Source organism: Conger conger, chromosome 17 (assembly GCF_963514075.1).
Source record: "Conger conger chromosome 17, fConCon1.1, whole genome shotgun sequence".
NCBI classification, from domain to species: domain Eukaryota; kingdom Metazoa; phylum Chordata; class Actinopteri; order Anguilliformes; family Congridae; genus Conger; species Conger conger.
Genome location: NC_083776.1, coordinates 6,606,070 through 6,630,855, shown reverse-complemented (window position 1 = coordinate 6,630,855; position 24,786 = coordinate 6,606,070). Strand labels below are relative to the sequence as shown.

General features: G+C 42.7%; 1 protein-coding gene across 5 annotated transcripts in view; it reads right to left on the bottom strand.

Annotated features, from left to right (window-relative positions):
• Window positions 1–492: 492 nt before the first annotated feature.
• Window positions 493–24,786, bottom strand: part of LOC133116816 (dachshund homolog 1-like) — a 169,694-nt gene continuing 145,400 nt past the window's right edge. For 3 of the 5 annotated variants that reach the window (XM_061226787.1, XM_061226788.1, XM_061226790.1), the window contains 6 exons: window positions 23,301–23,366; window positions 19,180–19,325; window positions 15,380–15,527; window positions 12,297–12,437; window positions 10,721–10,789; window positions 493–3,110 (listed from right to left, as the gene is read on the bottom strand). In XM_061226787.1, the coding sequence (XP_061082771.1) occupies window positions 3,073–3,110; window positions 10,721–10,789; window positions 12,297–12,437; window positions 15,380–15,527; window positions 19,180–19,325; window positions 23,301–23,366 (608 nt within the window). In that variant the 3' untranslated portion in view covers window positions 493–3,072. The remainder of the gene's footprint in view (window positions 3,111–10,720; window positions 10,790–12,296; window positions 12,438–15,379; window positions 15,528–19,179; window positions 19,326–23,300; window positions 23,367–24,786) is intronic. The other 2 variants (XM_061226789.1, XM_061226791.1) reach the window with 1 other exon arrangement.

Sequence of the window (24,786 nt, the reverse complement as noted above, 5' to 3'; positions counted from 1 at the left end):
AAAAAGTAAGGGCAGACTGCTTTGTGCTTTGATTTAATCAGCATTTTAATTGGATCCAGGTACTTCTCTGGGAGTGGGTGGAGAATGGGAATGGCTAATTAGTAGGTGATTGTGTTTTTGTAAAGCGTCGCTTAAGAGCTGAAAAACTCAATCCATCTATATATTCAGAAATATTTGCATTTTTAAAAATAGTCACTAATCTCCGGTGCACATTTTCACATGTAGGTAGGTGAACTTTAAAAAAAGTTTATTGATGACCTTACAGTCCTTTTTTCAATACCTGGAATTACTCTGATACACGTTTACACATAAAATAATTTATTTACACTTAAGAGTTAAGCCTGAGGCTTATTTACACATAGTTTTATTATGGAGATACACTAAGGTATATAAAACACACGCGCACACACTCTCGCGCACACACGCACGCACGCACACCCACACACACTCCAGAAATGATAGGCAAAACAAAAAAAGCTCATGAAACAAGACTTTCTCATCCTTTCTTTAAATATTCATACGATATCCTGTACTGTAATACAAAGTAAAGGGGAACAATATGCTCTTAGTCTACAGTGTATACCTGCATGTAACGTTATACATCATACATAGAAAATATTTTACAAATTAAAAAGGTAAACCTCTTGCTAGCCTCATTAGACTTACTTACATAAATGGTTGGCAATTTTTTAATTGAGAATGAATTTAATGTTTTCAAAGCCCAGGAACAATATTAAAATAATCATGACCGTTACGATAATTATAAAAATAGCTGCCCATAATCTTACAAATGTCAAGACCTGTCAAGCGTATTCTCAGCAATTCTTTCTTAAATTATGTCATTTATAAATAAGTAACAAATTTTTAAAATGTTTAATATCTCTTATTAAAGGCATGACCGTCCAATGCAGGCTTCAGTGGTTAACCCTTTTTAAAAATAAAAAGTGAAATAACGTTCTTTCCTAGATCCAGTCCGCACTGTTCAGGCAGCTCAGGAACACTTCAGCTCAGTGTCAATGTTCTGGCACAACAGAGAGGGCAGCAACAAAAGACCACTTCAAAACTTTATTCTGCCATTTGTTGTGAAATGTCACTATTTTAAATACATAACTGAATTAGCTCGCCTTTCAGTTGTAGCCTGAACCACACAGAATGCAATATAAATTATATATAAATCTTATTTTTATGAGTGTGCAGCACTTCTTCCATTCACTTTAAACTGTGGAATTTGGTGTTAGATATAATCTGTAAATTGAATTTCAAGGCGTTGCAATGTCCCGTTTGTGTTGTATCAAAACATTAGAGCTGTGTGGCTAAACGTGTGAGATTAGTAGCAAGTCCGTTCCCACATTTTCTGTCAATTGCAAAAACACTTTCTAATAACAGCATGTGCCATCGGCCTGGTTCCAGCTATCCGCACAGAATGTGAACGCAGGAGGAATTTTTGCATGAGAGAGAGAGAGAGAGAGAAGGAGGGAAAGGGGGGAGTGAGAGAGAGGGTAGAGAGAGAGAGAAAGAGAGAGAGAAGAAAAGAAGGGATACACACAGAAACACCCTCACAGCACACTCACAGCAGCTGAGCTTCCTGGTTGGTTAGAGGGATGAACTGACACATTCAGGGGAAGATTCAATCAAAGCTGTTCAGACTCCATATCCCACAATGCACCACACAGAGAATCTAAAGACCAGAACTCCGGCGTGTTTGCATAAAACTGACGTCTACACTGTAGGCGGATGGTAAATTAGGTTGTGGGCCAAGGTGAACAGTGCAAAGATAAGAGTTACGCAGACACAAAACCACTGAATTTAACTTAATTAATCAATAAATTGCGTCATTCTATGAGGGCAAGGCCAAACCTTGCTGTGGTTTGATTGGCAGGTTCCTTGAAGTCTTTATAAGGTGGTCGCTTGAATTCAGCGGTGTTACCATTGTGAGAATGGTCAAAATTCGCCACAGCCACTCACAATGTGTAGTTCCTAAAACCGATACATTAAAAATACATATGTAAAAGAACCGTGCTTCTTTTCAGACATTTCACTGGGTGACACAATGAAATTGCTAAGCCTTACGGCCTTTTAATAATAAGTTAAATGTAAGGTGATTTCTGGGAGAATCTTTTCTAACATAGTACTTATACAAACGAGAGCAAGAGCTGACAGAGAGCCTTAAACCTGTCACTGAAAGCCAGGCCCTGTGTCTCTGGGCTTTGATTGAACCGTCCCCACACACGGTTCCAGCAGAAAACAGAATTCATTAACTGTTGCAACTACAGGACAAACGTTTACATGCCTGCATGCATTCAACTAAAATGGCAGCTATTCGATAGAATGATGGCTTAACAGAAAAAAAACAAACAATACTATAAATTCAATATAAATGTTTCTATTGTTGTTCTAATAGATCTACTGCATACACAATACCATCTCTTAAATTTATATACACATACCATATTAATGAACTTCTTTTTTGATAGAGTGAGTGAACCTTTTTTTCTGATATATACAACAATGGTAAAAAGGAAGTTGGATCGTTTTACTTCTAATTTAGAAAACATTTAAATCAAACATTAGTTGTGTCTTTTATCAACATACAGTTAAATCCACTTTTTAAGAAGCTCATGGAAAGCTCGATTTTTTTTTTTGTTGATAACTTTAACTATAGTAGTTAATTTTTTTTTTACTGAAGAATACAAAACATGAAACTCTGAGTCAGATTCCTCTTTCAAAGCTTTCTCGCTGGTTTAAATACAGTATAAAAATCTTCAGTGCTGTGTAATTGTTTGAAATATTACGGCCAGGGTTAGATCCAGGGACATACTTCTAAGCCGGACCGCTGAGCCTTCAGAACAGAACTCCTCTCACATAACACAGGTACATGCTGGGCCGGGCTCGGCAGCAACTATGCGACGTCAGTCTGTCGGAGGAAAAGTTCTAATTGTACATTTAGACACGTCTTCCTTCTTGTGTGGCATCGGAGGCCGTGTCTGGCGTTACTTCATCCTGGGGAACGGCCCTTGGGAATCTCCTATCTCTCTCTCTCTCTCGCTCTCGCTCTCTCTCTCCGCCGTGGCATCAATACATCACCGTTGTTTTCAAAAAAAGCCTTCCATCTGAAAGCAAACACACACACACACACACAAACAGACAATTGAACTCTCGGTGAGAAATGAAAATCATGGAAATAAGTGAAGAAGCTTTATTCCGTGTTGAGTTCCCGGGTGCGTGAAAGACACGCCTGTGAAGGACACGCCTGTGTTCTGTTCTTCAGAAGGAGGGGTGGAGGAGGGAGAGGGACAAGCCTCGCACGGCAGAGGAACAGGACAGGAGACGCGCAAACTGCGTCCATATCACACTGCACTTACAGGAGTACAGGAGTGTTCCAGTTTAAACATTAAAAGCCCTTTTTCCTGACACACATACAATTAATCCATTAAAGCAGTGACCAGGGAACATGGACAGCAATTAATATTTAACCTCGTACAGGTGGAGCCAATGTTAGCGCTATGATATCTTGAGCACTCAGTCTCACGGTCGCGTGTCAGACGTGTTAAAGACATTTAGGTCGGTTGCTCGCAGGCTTCCCCGGCAGGACGCGGTGATTATCGAGAAGGAAAATGGCCGCTGTCCTTCTCCGACGCTATCTCCAGACACCTGTAATGTAATGAGGAGAGGAGGGCACACACGCGTGTGCGTGCACGCCTGAGGGAGCACACGCGTGTGCGTGACGGAGCGGGTGAAACCGCGCGTTAGGCACGGCTGCGGAGCTCGTCTGACGTTTATCGCCCCGCCGTCCCCTCGCCGTGTTTAAGAGACACGTCCTCTTCTGACCGAGCGTCTGCATAATTCAGTCTGAACAGGAAACGCACAGCGAGGGGGGGGCGGGGGGGTGGGCACTGACTGGCTGTGGAGGTACAGTACTGAGTCGCAGGTTAGATATAAAATATATACTTTATTAAACCCGGTGTGGTAATGTGTCCTCTGCGTTTGACCCATCCTGGTTCAGGAGCAGTGGGCAGCCATAATGCAGTGCCCGGGGACCAGCTCCAGTTCTGAGGCCAGAGCCTTGGTCAAGGGCAACGGCAGGAGCACACCTAACCCGACATGGGTGAGGTCACTAGCACATAAATTGGAATTAACAAAAGATGGAACACAAGACTTTGATGCAATAGAGATGTTTGACGTTAAGTGAGAATTGTTATAGTCCCAAGTTTGAGGATTGCCATTTTTTTTTCCATTAATGTCTGAATGGTTTTCCCCCATATTCAGCTGTATATTTGGCTTAGCAACCCCGCAAGCACAGTAACTGTCATGTTGTGCTCTTGTTTTCCTCAAGAGAAGAACGACCATCACAGGACAAGTCAAACCCAGGAACAGATCATAGCGAGCAGACCTGAATCTCTAAAGCAGTACACTCGGGACGTTTCTCCTGAAACAACACAATCACATTAAACTTGCTTCATAATGCCCCTAAAAATAAATGACAGGTCAATAAAAATGCACTAAAAAAACCAACCAAAGGGCTCAAAAGACAAGCGGCTTGTTTAACGGTTAAAGGTTAAAGGTTAAAAGGTGGATGGACAGGTGCATTATTACACAACAGCACATCTCAGGGGAAAGTGGCCAGACCTCTTCCGCCTTTTGAAGGTAAAATGCTAATAAAAAAGTGCGCATGCCTCTGTCATGTTTTGGCAAGGTGGGTTTCATAAACGTAGAGAGGATTCACTATGGATCTTTCCCTTTGTAAATATTGAACAAAAATCAGCAGCACAATGATTTGCTTCACTGTACACTGGCAGACAAAGAACAGCCATTTCCCAAATGAAAACAATATAAAGCCCATTTTCTATCATACAACTCACCCCAAGTGCCTATTTATCAGGCAAATCAAGATAATAGCATCAACTGGGATATCGTCTCACCACAAAATGTACTGTGAAAAGTGAAATTGGATGAAATATTATGAAATATGGAACGTCTGACAGCAGAATTCTGCCAAGACAAATGTGAGAAGGCTTCCACATTGTTTTATGAAAGAAAACCCTCATTAAAATATGTTAAAACTTTAGCATTTTTAAATTCAAATCAAGATGAAAAGTTCATTAAAGAAGATAAATATTTCATTAGATGCTAAATAAAACAAAGGGAATTTTTGGCCTCTCTCAGCATAAAATTCCTTTGAAAGATTAATTAATACATGTAAATTATGCAAATTATGCCCATGCAAATATTTTATGAAGACAATTAAGGGAGCCATTAATTACTGCCTTTTTTGCTTCACTGAGATTCATTCATTTAATTTTAATTTCACTTTAACTGTTTTGATGTTTAATCTTGCAACAAAGAAGTTTATCTCTCCTTGCAGGGTCGTGTAAACTTGCAGAACACATCGAGTGGCAGGCGTGCGAATCAGGAGCGATGCCGGACAGATATTCATGCGCGGCATCAGCGGGAATTAGCGGAGAAACGCTCTCGCAGACGCTGGGAAGCCTGGGAACACATGCAAGCTCATTCCTGGAATGGATTCAAACACTGGAAAAGCAATTAATAAACACAGGCTGTGTTAATGTAGTGAAATTACAAACTGTGACACAAGACAAATAGAAATAATTAGTTCTCTAAAATGATGCGCTCATTAACATTTTTTTCTTCCACATTCCAGCAAAGCCGAGAGAAGTATGATGCAGGCTGGGTTTAATAACGCAGACGGGGACCGGTCTTGTGTGAGCGTGTGCCTGAATTTTATTCACACACTCTCACTTATTCTGCGATTGGTGAGCAATTATACAGTGTGTTTGCGGTTGCACAGCAACGAAAGATCACACTGATTACTGTCAAAGGTGCCCATAATTGAACGGAGATGTTCTATATAGTCATTCATACGCCAATAATGGTTGATTATAAATGGACAAACTCCCAATCCCTATAGGAGTGACCAGTTAAAGTCTGGACTCTTCTGTCTGCAGAAATGGGTTTTCTACAAATCAGTGGTGTGATTTAACGATATTTACTTTTCTATGTCTCAAAATGTCTCAAAATGCATAAAATGCAAAAAGGGAACAATGAAACGTTGAAATTATTCTGATTGAAGAATGCGCATCATAGAACAATAAATTATGTAAATGTGTGCCTCGATGTCGAGTGCTAGGAGAAAGGACATATGCTGATGTATACAGTAAGAACTAAATCTCATAATGCAGGTGGCAGAATGCAGGATGTCTATAATTAGATTCAGCTTCCCACCAATGTTTAATAAAAGAGCTACGAAGTACACTAACTCAGTATGAAATGTAATGTATCCTATTACTAACACAAGTACATATTATTGCTAATAGGGCAGTATATGATTTTTCCATTTATGGTCTGTCTTTGATCTTCACTTTTCTCTATTGAATCAGCCGTGACATCTAATTATGCTCTGGCAGAATTAAAAGAGAAAGCACATTCTCCTGATATGAATAGTTCAGATTCCTTTTCCAAAGATTTCTCCCAAAGTAGGCTCATAAGCATGAGTTAAGGGGGCTTTTAAAGGTTATTGAGTATTTCCATGCAATTTCGCGCACTTTGCCGCTGATTTAAGAGTGGGTATTTTTAAAAGGAAATTGAGACCACTCAAAGTGATAAGAGTACTGTTGTCAAGCTGCTTCTGGGCCTAATTAAACGGAGAATTTATTCTCACATTATTGGATTCACTCTGGGGGACGCAGAGCTGAAATGAAAATAAAACAGAAGATCCTGATTTCAAGGATACAAACAGAATTAGAAAGCCGTAATGCAGATGGAGAAGAAGAAAAAGGGGTGCGATAGTGGAGTGGAATGGATTGAAGTTTTGGTGAACTGCGTACACATGGTCAGTCATGGTCAGACTCCAGTTTAGCACACCACTTGACGTCTGGGAACGATGTTTGAGCAATAACACAAAATCGGCGATTAGCCTAATTCTGCCTCCGTACGGCTTGTTTTGGGATTGTGACAGCATTGATGCGACTCATTGGCAGAATGTGTGGCGAGTACAACAGACTGATGTGTTATCGGCGGAGAAGAGGTCACGTCGCAATGTGACTCCACATCAATCGGACTAGGCGATTTCGGGGGGGGGGTTAGTATGATCAGCACACCTTTGTGGCAGTGAATTTAAATCGTCAACTGGACTTGCACTTGAGCCGAAGCCCAAGATGGCTGACTTTCTCTGAGCCAACGCTTAAAATAAATAAAGATGGCCGTGCCAGTCATTTGTTCAGCTTGGCCTGCTCCAAAATAGCTCTTTAACTCTTTTGGTTACTAACAAATTGTGTTTCCACCATCAAGACAGGCCTGTATCAGATGGAATACATAATTACAATCAGAGCTCAAACTCAATATTCATTCAGAAAAATGCCTGGTCCATGCTGAAACATGAAAGGTAGGATTAATGTGGCCAATTCCTGGAATACTGACAAATGTAAATGGCTTGATCTTGGTATAATGGTCTTAGGCACATATATTGTGTGTAGAATCTTGGTATAATGGTCTTAGGCACATATATTGTGAGTTGAATCTTGGTATAATGGTCTTAGGCACATATATTGTGTGGTGAATCTTGGTATAATGGTGTTAGACACATCTACTGCACGGTGAATCTTGGTATAATGGTGTTTGACACATCTACTGTGTGGTGAATGTTGGTATAATGGTGTTAGGCACATATATTGTGTGTTGAATCTTGGTATAATGGTCTTAGGCACATATATTGTGTGGTGAATCTTGGTATAATGGTCTTAGGCACATATATTGTGTGTTGAATCTTGGTATAATGGTGTTAGACACATCTACTGCACGGTGAATCTTGGTATAATGGTGTTTGACACATCTACTGTGTGGTGAATGTTGGTATAATGGTGTTAGGCACATCTATGGTGAATTGAAGTCTGTGGTGGTTCTTGTTGGAATGGGCTACCAAGCAGTCAAGGCTGACTATGGTGGCGTTTACATTTTCATAAAAATTATTTTCAATATAAAATATCAAGGATAGTAATTCAAGTTGTAATAATAACATATATTTTGCATGTACATTTGTTTTGTCCAAGTGCAATAATGAATATAAATAGATTCAATAATTGATATCTGTCAGCTGTTTCTGTGTCTTAAACCAGAATTGAGGCGCAGCCAGGAATCACCAAAAATATTGGGAACATGTTCTTTAGGCAATACCGCTCACCCCTGCGATGACAGCTGGCGTGCACTAATCAACAGCAACATCAACATTTTATTACTCCAATTTAAGCATTCTTAGAAATATGACAAAAATAGTGCTGTACCAGATGGTGCTTCGCTTATATTATCCACGGTCATGAGGACGAAGATTACGCTCTATCAATAGCACATTTTATCAAAGTGAATTTATCCAGCAAACATACTCTAGTATACTGTACACAGTATAACCTTCTGTTTTTTTAAACCAGCGTGATGAAAAGCCCCGTTACACTGTCATTTTTATCATTTATAATATCTTTATGCACTGAATTTACCGGACCTCAACTCAAAGGAAAGTAAAGTTATTCTCTAGCCGGTATAATCTAGTTTCCTAAACAAGATTGTTTTTATTGGGTGGAGTGGCACCATTAGTGAATTGAAACTTTGGGTTTGTAAGTAATATCCTGCCGTCAGCTGTATGCGAGATGAGAGACAGGTGTGAGAATACGGCTGCCTTGTGTTCCACACAGACCCTGCAGTATTTTTAATTTTTTAATTTAACATTTTTCTTTCTTATGCTTTTATTTGTTGCCCATATTATGATTATTATTGTTAGAATTTTTCTTGCTATTGTGAAAATACTGCGACGTTGTGGAGCCGGAACCGGAGACTTTAATTTGTTTTGCACTGACGGACAAAATGGATGCAACAATAAACCCCTGGAATCTTCAATCTTGAGATTTATAGCCGAGTCCATACAAAAAGAGCAGTGATCTATGCGCAGTCCTGCTAGCTGTGAATGTAAAATGATAATGAGCGATGATGTAAATATTGCCGTTTATCTTGTGCCTACTGTATGTACAGTATATAGAAAGATAAATGCACTGTTTAAGCACGTCGTGCTGCCCCCTCGGTGTTTTAAGCGGTTGTTATGAGCTGGTGTTAACAGCAGTTAGCATTTAGCTTACCCTATATTACATTACATTACATTAGCATTTATCAGACGCTTTTATCCAGAGCGACGTACAGTGAAGCGCAAATCAGACCCGATATGAACACAAAGTCTTCCTCCAGACATGCACATCAGTAACAGCCTGAATACATCTGCCTTTCCATAGGTCAAGTGGCATCAACGCTGCGTTCAGCTTCGGTTAAGTGAAGAGGAAATTGAAACAATACGTTAGGTGGCATGAAAGGGAAAATAATGTTAGCGGCCAGCACCAAGTCTATTAATATTAAAACCTGATTTGTTTATAGTAATTAATATCATGCTATCCATTTAAATGGAAGCCACGGTAATGAGGAGTTTAGTGAAAGCTGAAAATACTCTTCTAAGCGGCTGAAATGCAGATTATTTCCCTTTCAGTGTGCAGCACTGCTGAATTTCTCAGGACTCCACGAGTAAAAGTACACATCTCACAAGTGGAAATCTCACAAGTGGAAATCTCACAAGTGGAAATCTCACAAGTGGAAATCTCACAAGAGGAAATCTCACAAGACGAAATCTCACAAGACGAAATCTCACAAGTGGAAATCTCACAAGAGGAAATCTCACAAGTGGAAATCTCACAAGTGGAAATCTCACAAGAGGAAATCTCACAAGAGGACGGCATGAGGCTTGCGGCCACGAGGAGACTGGCAGGATTTTATTCCACATCAACCAGCTGCGTCTCCACTGCAGTTATGCTTGTGCAAAACGTCAAACTAAAACTCCATTTTGGCTCACATTAAAGAACTGAGAACAACTAAGGTCCAAATATTCATTTCAATACTGTTCACACATGCATGCAGGTACATGCACACGCACACATGCACATGCACAGACAAACACAAGTACACACACACACATACACGACACGCAAACACACACACACACACACACACACACACACATAGACAAACACACGTACGTACACACACACATGCGCATGCACACACACACACACACACACACACACACACAGACACAGACACAGACACAGACAAACCCATGTACACACACACACACACACACACAGACACGAACACGCGCACACACACGCACATATGCATACGCACAGAAACAGACAAACACACGCACACACACACAGGTGCGCGTGCGCACACACACACACACACACACACATACATACATGCATGCACAGACACAGACAAACACACGTACACACACACACACACAAATAAATGATACAAACACAACCTGATTATTGTGAAATACGTTTGCTGCATTACATAGACATCCATATGGTTCCGTTGTGTAAAATGCACCTGTTTGTACACATTTATAATTACCTTAAATTCGCGGCGTTCATTTGAACACAGAGCCAGTGCACGAGTACAGTGCACATCCCACAGTGTAAATACAGTAGAGTTCTCATTCACAGGCTTCCCGAAACGGAGCCCGTTATTAAAGGCAATGATCTCGACCTTCTTGGTGATCTTGGAGGCCGGCCCAGATGGTGAACTGCACGCTTGAACAGCAGGACGAGTGATACCGAGGCTCACACACTGCAGCAGACAGCAGATTTATCGCCTTCTCAGAAACATGTACCTTGTATTGTCCTTTCAGTGTCTGTTCTGCCAGTGGTGCGGTCAGGCTCCAGGTCCTGGGTCAGTGAGTCTGCGAAAATTGAAGGATAATGAAGATTAAATACCAATGGCGTGTCAAGTAAGAAGAAGTTCCTTTTTTTCTTCTTTTTTCTTTTTATAAATCACTCAACGGTATATTTAAAATTACTCCAACATTTGGATGAATCTGTAGCCTGTATGGAATAGCACGCACATGCACACACACACACACACACACATACACACACACACACACACACACACACACACACACACACAGACACACAGACACACACACACACACACACTATTTAGGGAGTGGCTAATAGTAACAATACAATTAGAATGAATAATCCATCCATCCATCCATCCATTATCTGAACCCGCTTATCCTGAACAGGGTCTCAGGGGGGCTGGAGCCTATCCCAGCATACATTGGGCGAAAGGCAGGAATACACCCTGGACGGGTCGCCAGTAGAATGAATAATGCTTATCATTATTAATAAGTTGCCCAATTATAAACATAAATTGTCTACTGAAGGGCACCTACTGTGGTTTCCTGAAAACAATTTTTTTTACTTATAACTAATTTAATAGTTATTTAATAACTGTACTCTTATAGTAACAGTAACCCCATAACGGTATACGTTGAAGACTGGTCTTGATCTCCTCATAAAAGTAATAAAAGACGATAGCGTACAGACTCCTGCGTACAGACTATAGCGTATATAGGTTGCCCTGTTGCGTTGTGGTTAAGGTACATGACTGGGACCCGCAAGGTCGGTGGTTCTAATCCCAGTGTAGCCACAATGAGATCCGCACAGCTGGTGGGCCCTTGAGCAAGGCCCTTAACCCTGCATTTCTCCAGGGGAGGATTGTCTCCTGCTTAGTCTAATCAACTGTACGTCGCTCTGGATAAGAGCGTCTGCCAAATGCCAATACTGTAAATGTAATGCGTACAGACCCCAGCATACAGACTCCTGCGTACAGACTCCAGCATACAGACTCCAGCGTACAGACCCCAGCGTACAGACTCCAGCGTACAGACCCCAGCGTACAGACCCCAGCGTACAGACCCCAGCGCACAGACTCCAGCGTACAGACCCCAGCGTACAGACCCCAGTGTACAGACTCCAGCGTACAGACCCCAGCGTACAGACCCCAGCGTACAGACTCCAGCGTACAGACCCCAGTGTACAGACCCCAGTGTACAGACTCCAGCGTACAGACCCCAGCGTACAGACTCCTGCGTACAGACCCCCGCGTACAGACTCCAGCGTACAGACCCCCGCGTACAGACTCCTGCATACAGACCCCAGCGTACAGACTCCTGCGTACAGACCCCAGTGTACAGACCCCAGCGTACAGACCCCAGCGTACAGACCCCAGCGTACAGACTCCAGCGTACAGACCCCAGCGTACAGACCCCAGCGTACAGACTCCAGCGTACAGACCCCAGCGTACAGACCCCAGCGTACAGACCCCAGCGTACAGACCCCAGCGTACAGACTCCTGCGTACAGACTCCAGCGTACAGACCCCAGCGTACAGACTCCTTACCGTTGATGGCCCGGAGGCTGTCTGTGGGGGACTGCTTCAGACTCTGCTCCACCTGCTCCCGCCGCTTCGACTCGTACTCCAGCGCCTCCTGCAGTTTCTTCTTGGCCTTCTTCTCCTTTTTTAACCGCTTCTGAATGATCGCTGTGGAAATGAGGACACGCTCAGACCTCTTCACAGTAGGACACAGATACTCTGTCCTCAGACCTCCTCACAGAACGGCAGAGACTCTGTCCTCAGACCCCTTCACAGTAGGACACAGAGACTCTGTCCTCAGACCCTTCACAGTAGGACACAGATACTCTGTCCTCAGACCTCCTCACAGAACGGCAGAGACTCTGTCCTCAGACCCTTCACAGTAGGGCACAGAGACTCTGTCCCTAATCTAACCGCAAAGTGCCAAGACCTTCATGACAATTATACAACGGTTACTTCCCACCTCGCATTGTGATTGGCTGAGAGACGTTCCAAGGAGTGTCATTATCTCAGGATAAGCGAAACCTTGTTAGCGATTTACTATGTTTACGTTCATTTGGTTGAGGGGAGACCCTCCAATAAAATAACAGCACTGCGCATTTACCCATGAGCCACTTCACTTAAATGTGAAGCTTAGATAACTCACTCAACGCTATGAAATACAACCGAAGCATTTTCCTTTTTTTTTTGACAGGAGAAATGTCTCTTCGATTGCTGGAGATGGTAATCACAAACTGAGACATGTTTATTTTCTGTTAGCACTGTGCTCTGATCACCGAAGCGTATCAAGACCATGTTCCTTTCATTGCTTAATTCAAAAGTGAATTACTAGACCCTTTGGGTTACTGTGAACCAAATTTTCAACATTAGCATGTTTATAGCTCTTTCAAATTTGCTAGTCACGCTGAAAACACAGTCTCAAGGGTGACCTGGGTTCAGCTAATTAAATAAATGAAAACTTCACTCCAGACAACTTTCTGAACTTGCCTCAAAACCCCAAGCTTGTGACAGGCAGAGAGATACAGAAAGTTTTCATTAAATATCTTCTTGATTAATCTTTAATTAACTTTTAATTACCATAGTCTATACTGTTACACAAATTATATTACTCGCAGTTTAACATGAGTAAAATAAGCCTACATGACTAACACATTTTGACAGTGTCAGATAATATTAGGAAATCTTGCTGTCCTGGTACGTTTAATTTTTTGAGGGGGTAGAGAGAGATGGGATCACCAGCTTCCTCAGACTGTGAAGGTGAGTCAGCAATGAGACACTATATCCTGAGTTAAAGGCCCCATGTGCTGGAAAACTATGGTATGTGAGTGGAAAATGTTATAAAAACACTGTGAAAGTATCAAAACGCATCAGTCCCCAAATAAATCCACAGAATTCGAATAAGAAAATGTGCATTCAAACATTTCTGTGAAGGTATGACATCACAATAATATGTTGATTTGCTTCAGCACGCCCACCTTGTAGCCTGAACAAATCCAAGTGCTCAACACAGAAGGTGGTCAGTTAGTTGGAGCTAGCCAGCCAATCAGAATGGGAGTTTATTGATATCAATGAGCCTTAAAGTCACTAAACCAGCCTGTTCTTGGTAAAGCTCATGAGAGGCACTGGAGAATGGACATCTAGAACTGGATAGAGATGGTTTTTGGTACTTAAAACCACAATCTCCAACTGTCTTCATATGGATATCGGCACGTAAAATAAAACACCGGAAAGGTGAACAGTATGGGCCCTTAAAGATGTCAGAGAGAACTCTTTCTACCACCACACGGAGTCTCACGCAGGAAACTGCTGAAGGCCTTTCGGCAAAACGTGCACATTTTATAAAGACGCTTTTGAGAAATCGGCTTATTAAATTAAAACTGATTAATTATGTGCAGCAGACGCGCACTGCGTGCGAATATTAAGTTACATTTTGTGACTCTTTTGTTTACAGAGATTATAAATCATTCATACTAATATCATAATATGTACTTACAATTATAAGTCTGATCCTGAGTAGCTATTTATTTAATAGAACGGGAATAATACTTCATTTATAACTGGAAGCAAAATGATATTAAAGCAGGCAGCCGTAATGCTCTCCAAATCAAAATAGTTTAAATTATAATAAATATATTTATTGCGCAACTCAGCTTCACACAGACAATTTTATGGGTATTATTTTTTTTCATCGCACACAATCAATCCCGTTACATTTATGTTTCTATTAACGTAAAAGCCGCTCGGGGAACTCAGCCAGAGGAGCTCCAGAGGAGCTTCGCATGTCACCTGAATCAGGCTCACACAGAGAGCCAGTCAATCACTCCACACCCAGGCGAACGGCATCCATCTCGGGCAACAAACACACACATTCTCAAGGCCTCGACTTTTTTTTTTTTTTTTTTAAAGGGCTCGGCAATGAGCCTCTAACCTTCCAGGAAGAGGGCAGAAACAGAGGCTGAGTTCAGTGGGGGATCGTGAACGCGGCGCAGACGCTAAAGAACGTCATGTTACCGGACCTGACACGGTATTCACACGATGTGAGATCACACTGGTCCTATTGCAGGCGTTCTACACACGCCTGCATGAAGTCACCCGAGATCTCAGGCCTGTATATAAAACACAATCACGCCTTATGTTCATGCTGATGACAATTGATTATTTTTATTATTATTAATAAACACAACACGTACGACTGCTGCCTGTGTTATTGAGAGGTGGCTGTGGTGAATATTTTTAAAATAGTGCTCAGTAAAGGGGTTAGTGTGTAAAATGGGGGTCAGTAAAGGGGTTAGTGTGTAAAATGGGGGTCAGTAAAGGGGTTAGTGTGTAAAATATGGGTCAGTAAAGGTGGTTAGTGTGTAAAATGGGGCACAGTGTGTAAAATGGGGTCCAGTAAAGGGGGTTAGTGTGTAAAATGGGGGTCAGTAAAGGGGGGTTAGTGTGTAAAATGGGGGTCAGTAAAGGTGGTTAGTGTGTAAAATGGGGCACAGTGTGTAAAATGGGGTCCAGTAAAGGGGGTTAGTGTGTAAAATGGGGGTCAGTAAAGGGGGTTAGTGTGTAAAATGGGGATCAGTAAAGGGGGGTTAGTGTGTGAAATGGGGGTCAGGCACCTCTGTTCTTCTGCTCGATGGCCAGCTGCTTCTCCAGGGTCTCTCTCAGCTCCCTCTCTCGAAACAGCTCCATCTTCAGCTCCGTCTTCTCCAGCTGGACCTGCTTCTCCTGCGCCCGTGCGTTGTCGATGGCAACCTTCAAGAGGCCCTGCAGTACGGGAAGATTGTTTATGTTTATGAAGGGAACAATTTTAAAGCTGCAGACCTTTTCGGTTTCTGAATATCACTGTAATAAACACGGTCGAATAAGCTTTACAAGTGACACCAGTCACACCACCCTCCTCCAGGAAATCCAGGCCTACTGAGGTTTACAACAATGTTCTCACATACAGGTTTATGAAAAATATGAACGCAAGGGTTGTACTGTATTAGCAAAATCACTGTATTTCACAATAGAGAAATATGCTGAACTGCATATTTGTATTTCTGTTCCATTACTGTGTCTGAACCGCGTGTACGTATCGAACTGAAATCAATACTTACAAGCCCCATAAGAAAAAACAAAACTACCTACACACTCTTTTATATATACAGTACAGGGGAGGGGCGTATTTATAATGAGTACTTGCACTAAACTGAGACATTAGGAATTGATTATTGTATGTATGTTCTTTTTATCGCAGGTACTTGTTTTATTTAGAGTGAAGTGACTCGGGCGAGGTTTGACGGAGGCAGGGACGGGCAGGAAATGGAGTTGACCCGCTGAACACCAGCGTTAAACACACACGTGTCTGCGTGGTGAGGTTTACTCTGGGCCTCCCACGTGATTACACCGCACGCTGTGAGCAAGGAGGACTTGTCTGAGGCTGCTATCTCCTCTTCTGCCTAAATTCATTCTTGTGTTGCAACAGCTGGCTATTTAATAAACCATGAAATCAGAAGGCTACACCAAACACGTTCTATATCACAGTAGCAAAAGCGTGCTGGTTGTATTTGATTATGAAAATTAGATTTTTCTTTTTTTTTTCTCCAAGGATGAGGATACCAAGTACAGCTACAGCAGTTATTATAGTATATTATTTCAAACTGTTATTTGCAGTCTATAACTATTCTGTATGTAAAATACATCTGGTAGCCCTGGGTTCAATGCACCCAACTCTAAAAACAGATCATCATATTTACAGTGCCTAGGTGTGTGTGAAATACCTCTTGTTGCCTGAGGACTTATACAGCGTGTCCACAAAAAATCTATTTTTTTTATATAAGAGCATAACGTCTCATTCAGATTTACTCATTTGTAGTCCCCTCACAGATAGTGTACATAACAAAGATGCCTACACAGCAGACGTGTGCAGAGTGTCAGCCCATTCACATTCTCCATATTACTCAGACCTAGACTCCAAATGGGCTCGTGTCCACTGTTCAGAGTCCCTCGACATTCAGCTTTAAAATCCTGTGTGTGTGTGTGTGTGTGTGGTGCATGGTGTATGTGTGAGTGTATGTGTGTGAGAGAGTTGGGTACATTGAGGAATTATTCTAAAGACACAAATTTACATTCTTGGAATATGTAGAGAGAAATGTACATAAAATGATAAGGTAAGTTAAAACACAGCACACGTACAGTATATACAAATAGAGAGAGCGGACAATGTTAGCAAACAGCAATGTTAGCATCACCATGCCAGCTTGACTGGCCAGAGATGCTAATAACCTAGCCTCTGCGTTTCAGCAGAAAACACCAACGACAGGAGATACAAAAGAACACTGGTGCAGCATTAAAATAGGTCCCCCTGGAAAGAGCAACTGGAGGAACTGCAATCACCAACAGACAGTCTGCTGATGTCACAGCTCTGGGACCGCTTCAGAGACAGTGGTTGGGATTCAATCAAAAGCCACTTAGCCACGTTAAGGGCAGACACAATTCAATCAAACTTAACTACAATTCAATCAAACCTAACTACGCTCATAAGGATTTACCTTCTGCTCAAGAGGAACCGCCTCTGCGAATGTAAGAGCCGGGTTCAGAAATCAATCGCAGTCACATCCAAATCGCTTGGGGGCTCTGGAGCCTAGTGGCTAAGGTGCTTGACTGGGACCCGGAGGGTTGGTGGTTTAAGCCCTGGTGTAGCCAAGACCTGTGTAGCCCTTGGGCCCTTGAGCGAGGCCCTTAACCCCCACATTCCTCCAGGGGGGATAGGCCCCTGCTTAGTCTAATCAACAGTACGTTGCTTTGGATAAAAGCGTCAGCCAAATAACTAATGTAATGATATGTAATGTAACGTAGTGATATGTAATGTAAGGTAACATAACGGAATGTAATCTAACTTAACGTAACGTAATGTAATGTACTTCACAACAGCACACTGCTTTAGAGTATGTTGAGACTTTAAGATGAATATGTTGGACTTGAGAATGAATCACAAAAAACGATGTTATAATAATATAATATCCAGAACCCTAGAGCAGGGACTTGGTTTGGGACCTAATTTGAAGGGAATCCAAGCTTTTATTTCCAAAAATGATCCTCGTCCATTTCTAAATTTACAATCCCCACTGTCACAATAAAATTAATAAAATATAACATGGTCACAGGAAAACCCAAAATTATCTAACGATGATTAGAGGAATGTCATCGTGCTGGATTTATGTAATGCAAAAAATGTCACCGTTTTCCAGGACCATCTCTAATATTTCATACATGTACAGTACAGAACTGTAAACTAGCAACCAATAGGACGGTAAGTAAAATGAAGATTTCCACAGTAAAGAAAATGTCATTGTCCAAATAAATGAGATTTGACTTAAATGCTTAAGTGGCCTTTAGTCAAGATAATGTTCAAAGAAGTATCTGCACACTTGCTGACAGGCGGAGCCGTGACCATATCAAAACAATTATTCCCTTCGCACACGCAATTAAGGGCAAATGCAACGGGCTATGTCTTATTAATTGTTCGTTTTGTTGACCCCAATTTTAATAAAGTTGCCTTATCTCAATTTTCTGCTTGGCTTCCTTTTGTTGACTTCTGCTGAAACGTTCCGTCAAACGCGGCAGCCGGAGATCAGCGTGAGCGACGACTCACTCGGCGGGCGGAGCAGGGGGGGGAGGCTCACTCACGGAGCGGGGCGGCACACGCGGGGTTAATAAGTGTGTCTCTGCAGTTGGGCTCCAAGGAGCGCTGTGACCTTTAGTGTCCACATCACAAGTTAAATGGTCTGGGCAGTGTGAGTTGTGGCGTTGGTGCTCGCGCGCTTCAAGCTGCCTGAAGTCTCAGGGGATTCGGAGATGCTCTAAAACAGCCAAGCTGCTATTACTGCACAACCGCGCAGTCTTAATGCGTACAGGATCTCCACGAAATTCACTTAGAAACATTTGAATTGTCAGTTGGGTGCAGTCAAACGGGATGACCCAGACTCAACTGTAACATTTTCTTGAAAAACCAACATGCATGTCTTTCGGCCTTAAGAACATGCACACAGTGATGTGCAGTGGACAACAGACACACACACACACACGCACACGCACACATACACATGCACACGCACACGCACACGCACACGCACACACGCACACGCACACGCACACGCACACGCACACACACACACACACACACACACGCATACACACGCACACACACACACGCGCATACACATGCACACACAGGCACACACAGACACGCACACACACGCAGACACACACACACACAAGCACACACACATGCAGACACACATACACACACGCACACGCACACGCACACTCACACGCACACTCACACTCACACACACACACACACACACACACACACACAGACACAGACACAGACACAGACACAGACACGCACACACAGACACAGACACGGTACCTGTATGTTGGTCAGCAGCGTCTCTATGGACGACAGCCCGTCAGGAAACAGGAAGGGGGAGGGGAACCCGGGCGGCAGGCTCTGCCCAGACAGGGCCAGTCTCTCGTAGCTGTCCCTGGCCGTGGGGGTGCACAGCGGGGTGTCATCTGGAGCCAAACAGACCATAATAAGCATCATTCCACAAAGACTACCTGGGGTCCACTGACTGCACAGTATGCACATGTATCAGAAGTGTTCATTCCTCATTTAATTATAATATGCATCATAACATTACTTATTATTTATTATTATTATTATTATTATTATTATTATTTCTTATAAAGCCGGTTAAGGTTTAACGCATTTGAGTATAGCAAGAACATCGAAGTGCAAAGGTTGGGAAAAAAAATTTATATAATATTGAATAATATGCTAGAGGTTTAAAATAGTTTATATTTGAAAGAAGACAATTTACAATATCAGCAATAGAAAAATACATATCATACAGTGTAAGAACAGTGTAATTAATGCTTGTTTGGGATGGAAAACTGTAAAATAAGGTTCAGTAAGCGAGAGCAGCACACACAGCTGATTCCACACAGAGCCGGAGATCATGCTGAACCTTTAGCACAGGGCTGTGCCCCACCTGTACTCAAACCTGCAGCCTACTGATGCACACGAGAGAATACCAACCACTACTAACCAACCAATTACTGCAATACAAACTGCACCATGAGAATACACAACACAACAAGGAACACAAACAGGGATCTGGTTTTGAAAGTGTGTGTGTGTGTGTGAGTGTGTGTGTATGTGGGGGGGGGTTACCGTGTAGACCATTGTTGTGCAGCATTACACAAACCCATTGCACAAACAATCAGCTGGAATGATTGATAGCCACCATCTCCCATCCCCAAATAAAGCCTGATTATTGATGCTGTGTGTGTGTGTGTGTGTGTGTGTGTGTGTGTGTGCGTGCGTGCGTGCGTGCGTATGTGTGTGTTCAAGTGTGTGTGTAAGTGTGCTGCTCAGCACTCAATCACATTCTTCAACTACATCAGAACGATCAGCTCATGTATTTAGGAAAATGCTCTATGGTACATTTCTATAGTCACCGGCGTGTCTCATTCTGAGAGGACCCAGGACACGCAGACGCGCAGAGCCAGGCTCCATATGCCACGCGCCCTCTCAACGCGAGGACTGCCTCTGCACCCTGCCAGATCAGCCAGGGCGCCAGATCAGCCAGGGCGCCAGATCCGCCAGGGCGCTGGCCCTTTAAGAAAAGGCCAGATGGCTCTGCGTGGGGAACCCCAACATTCACCATGCATCACTTTTATAACCCCCTCCCACAATGCCCCCTGAATCCCCAAACACAGTGGTCAGGACCTTTTTTTGGGCGCATTGTGTTTAATCCCTGCGAGCAGTTGGCTCTAAAACCCAACGGGGGCAAGGCCTCGTTCTTTACACAAGCTGTGAGATGAACTGAATATCGGCGCTGACAGACGGGGGTGACTGCTGCCGCTGATTCCCGCGATCTCGTGCGGTTACACCGCCCTATAGGGTGGGGTCGAGCGGCCAGGGAGCTGGGCACGTTGGCCAATAGTCTGGAAATGCGGGCGGTGTCAAGCGTGTTTTTTGATACGGATTTGCCTGAGCATAGATTTTAATCAAAGTTATAACCACAATATTATTCAACAGGAGAAATCGCGCCTAAAATTACCAAACGTTACAACAGATTGACGTTTTAGCCCTTGGCTATGAATGTTTCAACTTCGTTAAGGAGAAATTGTTCTGGGAACACTTCACAAATGCACAACCCCCCCAAAGTTTACCTCCACAAAATGGCTGCCCTAAAGAAAGCTCTGTGATTGGATGATAGCTAATACTATGGCTCTCTGGGACTGGCAGTTCACGCACCTTCTACATTTGTTAAGCACAAAGTCTTTTACACTGTTTTTTCAAAGCTGCTGCTAAAGTCTTGAGGTGTTTATTCAACCCGGGATTGTACGAGGAGAATTTTAATATCTCTTCTGCGAGGCAATGTCGACAGTCACACAGTTCTCCTTGCCTTGCTTACTGTCCTCATCCCCAAGACTGAACTCGTCTGCTACAGGGCAAACTGAATAAACCGCACTGCTCCCATCAGGTCACAGCAGCAGCTGTCCGTTATCTGATCTGTACAATATGGTGCACAGATACTGATGCGGGGTCTTCGGGATACTATGGATAGACTCTAGGTATGACACTGCACACTCCATTCCAAGTTGTTGTTTTTATGCATTTCCGGTGGTGACAACTGTACCATGAACTGAAACTAGAAGGCAAAAGATTTTGGTAAACAGTGTAGCAAAAACGCTTTGCATGTCCCTCTGTCCGAACTTCCCTTCCAGGATGTGAGATCCCACAGATTAATAAGGCCAGTATCCACATATGATTACAGTAAGCAGACAGCTGGTTCTACAGGCTGGGTATGTACTGTACAATGTTGTACAACACACACAATGCTCATATCATTGCACCAACAGTTTGCTATGCTCAGTGTTACCACAAGGAACTTGCGGAGGTATTGATAGGAAACATGAAATAGAAAATATAGTTTACTGTTCTACGAGGCAGAAACATCTTTGTACAGTGTAAATCAGGCCTTTATTGACCTTGTGCTAAGCATATCAATAGAGGAAAAAGACGTGAACATTTAACAAATGAATGCAGGAAATCCATACTGCATAGCCTGCTATCATGCTGACTGCACTGCTGTTCTCTGCAGAATTACACGCGATACAGCGACGATTATAATTTTAATCGAAATGAGCGTCACCCCTTTTCTGCTCTGATGGTTACGCCACCTAGTGGTGGTGAAAGAGACTCACACGTCGGCAATGCAAGTCTCTCTTGGCCAGGCACTTTTTTAAATTTTTTTGAACAAATTAATTATAGTAGAATATAGTCATTTCAACACTGATAGATATTATATTCTGCTTTGAAATAAAGTCAAATATAATGATATCACACGGTGAGCTGCCTTGGAGTCGGTGTTGAATAGTACGTATGACAATGCCTGGGGCTTCGTATGAGGGAATTCATTCTTCAACGACAGGACACATCTTAAAGGGAAAAAAACGCAACATTTTAATGAAAATGGCATTTCTTTGGCGTTTATGTGATATATTCTGTACCCAGGTGGAGCTCGCAGACCGGCCCACTGAAGCACACCGCCGTGGGCGGCTCGAAGGTGGATTCACCCCGCTACCCTCACGACAGAGGCAAGAGCGCTCAATGTCCCACAATCCACCTGAGGTCAAAGGGCACAACTCCGTAATGTCATCCTCCAGGCCACAGAGAGCCGATCCCATTATGTTTTGGTGAGGGTGGGGGGGCGGGGGGAGGGAGAGGGGGCGGGGAGGAGGTTAAACAATATCATAAGGAATCCAGATCGCACATTCCCCATTTAGCAGATGTCATCCCAGTTCAGGATTTAGAATTCCAAGCAAGCTCGGATCCCGGAGGCTCCCCCCCAGAGGACCTTCCGCAAGCCGATTGGTCGCCTGTCAAATTCCGCGATGACATCATACTCCATCCATCACGGCGGCGAGGGCAGATCCAGCCATCTGCCGGGCGCAGCGGATATCATAACTCGCCGCGCGTTTACAGGGGAGCGGCCCGGATGACATTATCTCCGCGCTGTCACACGTTGGTGGTGCGCGCCCCGTCTGAACGAGAGCGTCTGAAGGCCGCTCTGTCAGCAACGCGCTGATAAATCACACAGACAGAACGGAAAATATATCGAGACTGATACAAATATTACCGTCTATAATATATATATATATATACATCTGTACAGTGGGCTCCGGGAATTATTGACACCCTTAGAAAAGGCTGTATATAATAAACAACACCGACAATAATCTAAAGTATATGTTCGGTTCAAACCTACGGGAAAACAACATACTTTTATTTCAATACATTTACATGTTTCAATGATTTTTTTCATTAGCCTGGGTAAAAGCCAAAGAGCTGTCGATTCAGAAGAGACAGATGGTAATCGATCGTCACAGGTACAAAACAACATGAACAGTGAAACATACCACTTGTATGCACACTGTAAGGGCAATAATAATAATAATAATAATAATAAAACTTGCCAGGAAGAGGACGCAAGCACACGTCTTCCCCACGGACAGCATTGTTGAGGGAGGACATAAAAAAATCTGGAAAAAACACAAAAAGTTTAAGAATTGCAGAGATAGGTTGCATCTTGGAGTTACTGGGTCTCAAAAGAACAATAAAACGCCTCCTCCCTACCAACAAACTCTTTGGAACAGTGGCAGGAAGACAGCAATAAATGATTTTAACAATCAGAAGTTGGTAATTGGTCTCCCCCATTGAATCTATAGACAGTGACGTAATAGCAATGAAACTGTTTATCATGAAACTCACAAAAAAAAACTGTAATTTTTTATTTTTCTATTTGACGACAGCAAGTGGATTTTATTTAAGCTGGGAAAAAATGAGATCACACAAGCAGAACAACTGCAAACGCTAGGCGCTTAAACGCAATACAGTAAACATAAGCCCACGGGCACCGCCCAGAAACCGTGGCCTCACACGGCTTCGCTCTTGACCCTGTCTACTTCTCAAAACTTTTGATATTGAATTTTAATCGTGCGCATTCCCATTAAAATGTGCAGCCCAGCCGCAAGCGGCATTGTATAAGTTTACACGGCGATCTAAATTACACACAGATAACCGACAAGTGTAGCAGACTCTCGTCTCCCATCAATATTCACTAACGCCTGCCAAGCCCGCGAACAGCTGGTCTTACATTAATTAGTTTAAAGTATTTATTTCATCCGTCTCCCGAGCAGATTGAGCAAAAACATTAGAGATTATAGCCGACATCTGCAAATGCCCTGGAAACGTCAGCCAACCAACGGGTGAGTATTAGGAGCCTGCCATTAGAGCCGGAGATCTGGCCGCTTTTTCGGAGAGAGACGGCGGCTGATATTAAGAGCAGCGGTCCAGCAGGAACGTAAACAGCGTTCCCCCCCCTTTTCAAAGGCTGTCTGCTCAAGATGATTAATTACGATAAAAAATGCAACATATCCAATTTCTGCTCGTGTTAAATTGTGCCTATCAAACAGGAGTACACACCGACGGTATCATTTCATAAGTTCACTTCAGAAAAATTATATATATATATATATATATATATATTAGAGCTTATAACTTTTGCCTTGCTAACTGATTACACTGATTCGGGATGCATCATGGGTGAAAAATTGGCTCCCAAGAAGAAAAAAAAGAACACGTTCTATGTTTATTAGAATTTTGCCTGATGGTAATTTTTAATTGTACATTTCATTAAAGGTTGAATGCACAAAATTGTTAACACTGAGACAAGGGTTATTAATTAAATTATTGATCTGGCAAGATGAAAATGATATTCATTACTGCCTACTACACTGGACCTATTATATTCACCACCCACCCACAGTGCACCAGTGTATCTCAGGCAGCAGAAGAAGAAGAAGAAGAAGAAGGAATCCACTGCCTGAATGAGTCAGGTCTGTGGTTCTGAGACTGAGAAATACGTTTTACTGATACTCCTGTTGCACCCTTTCATCTGGG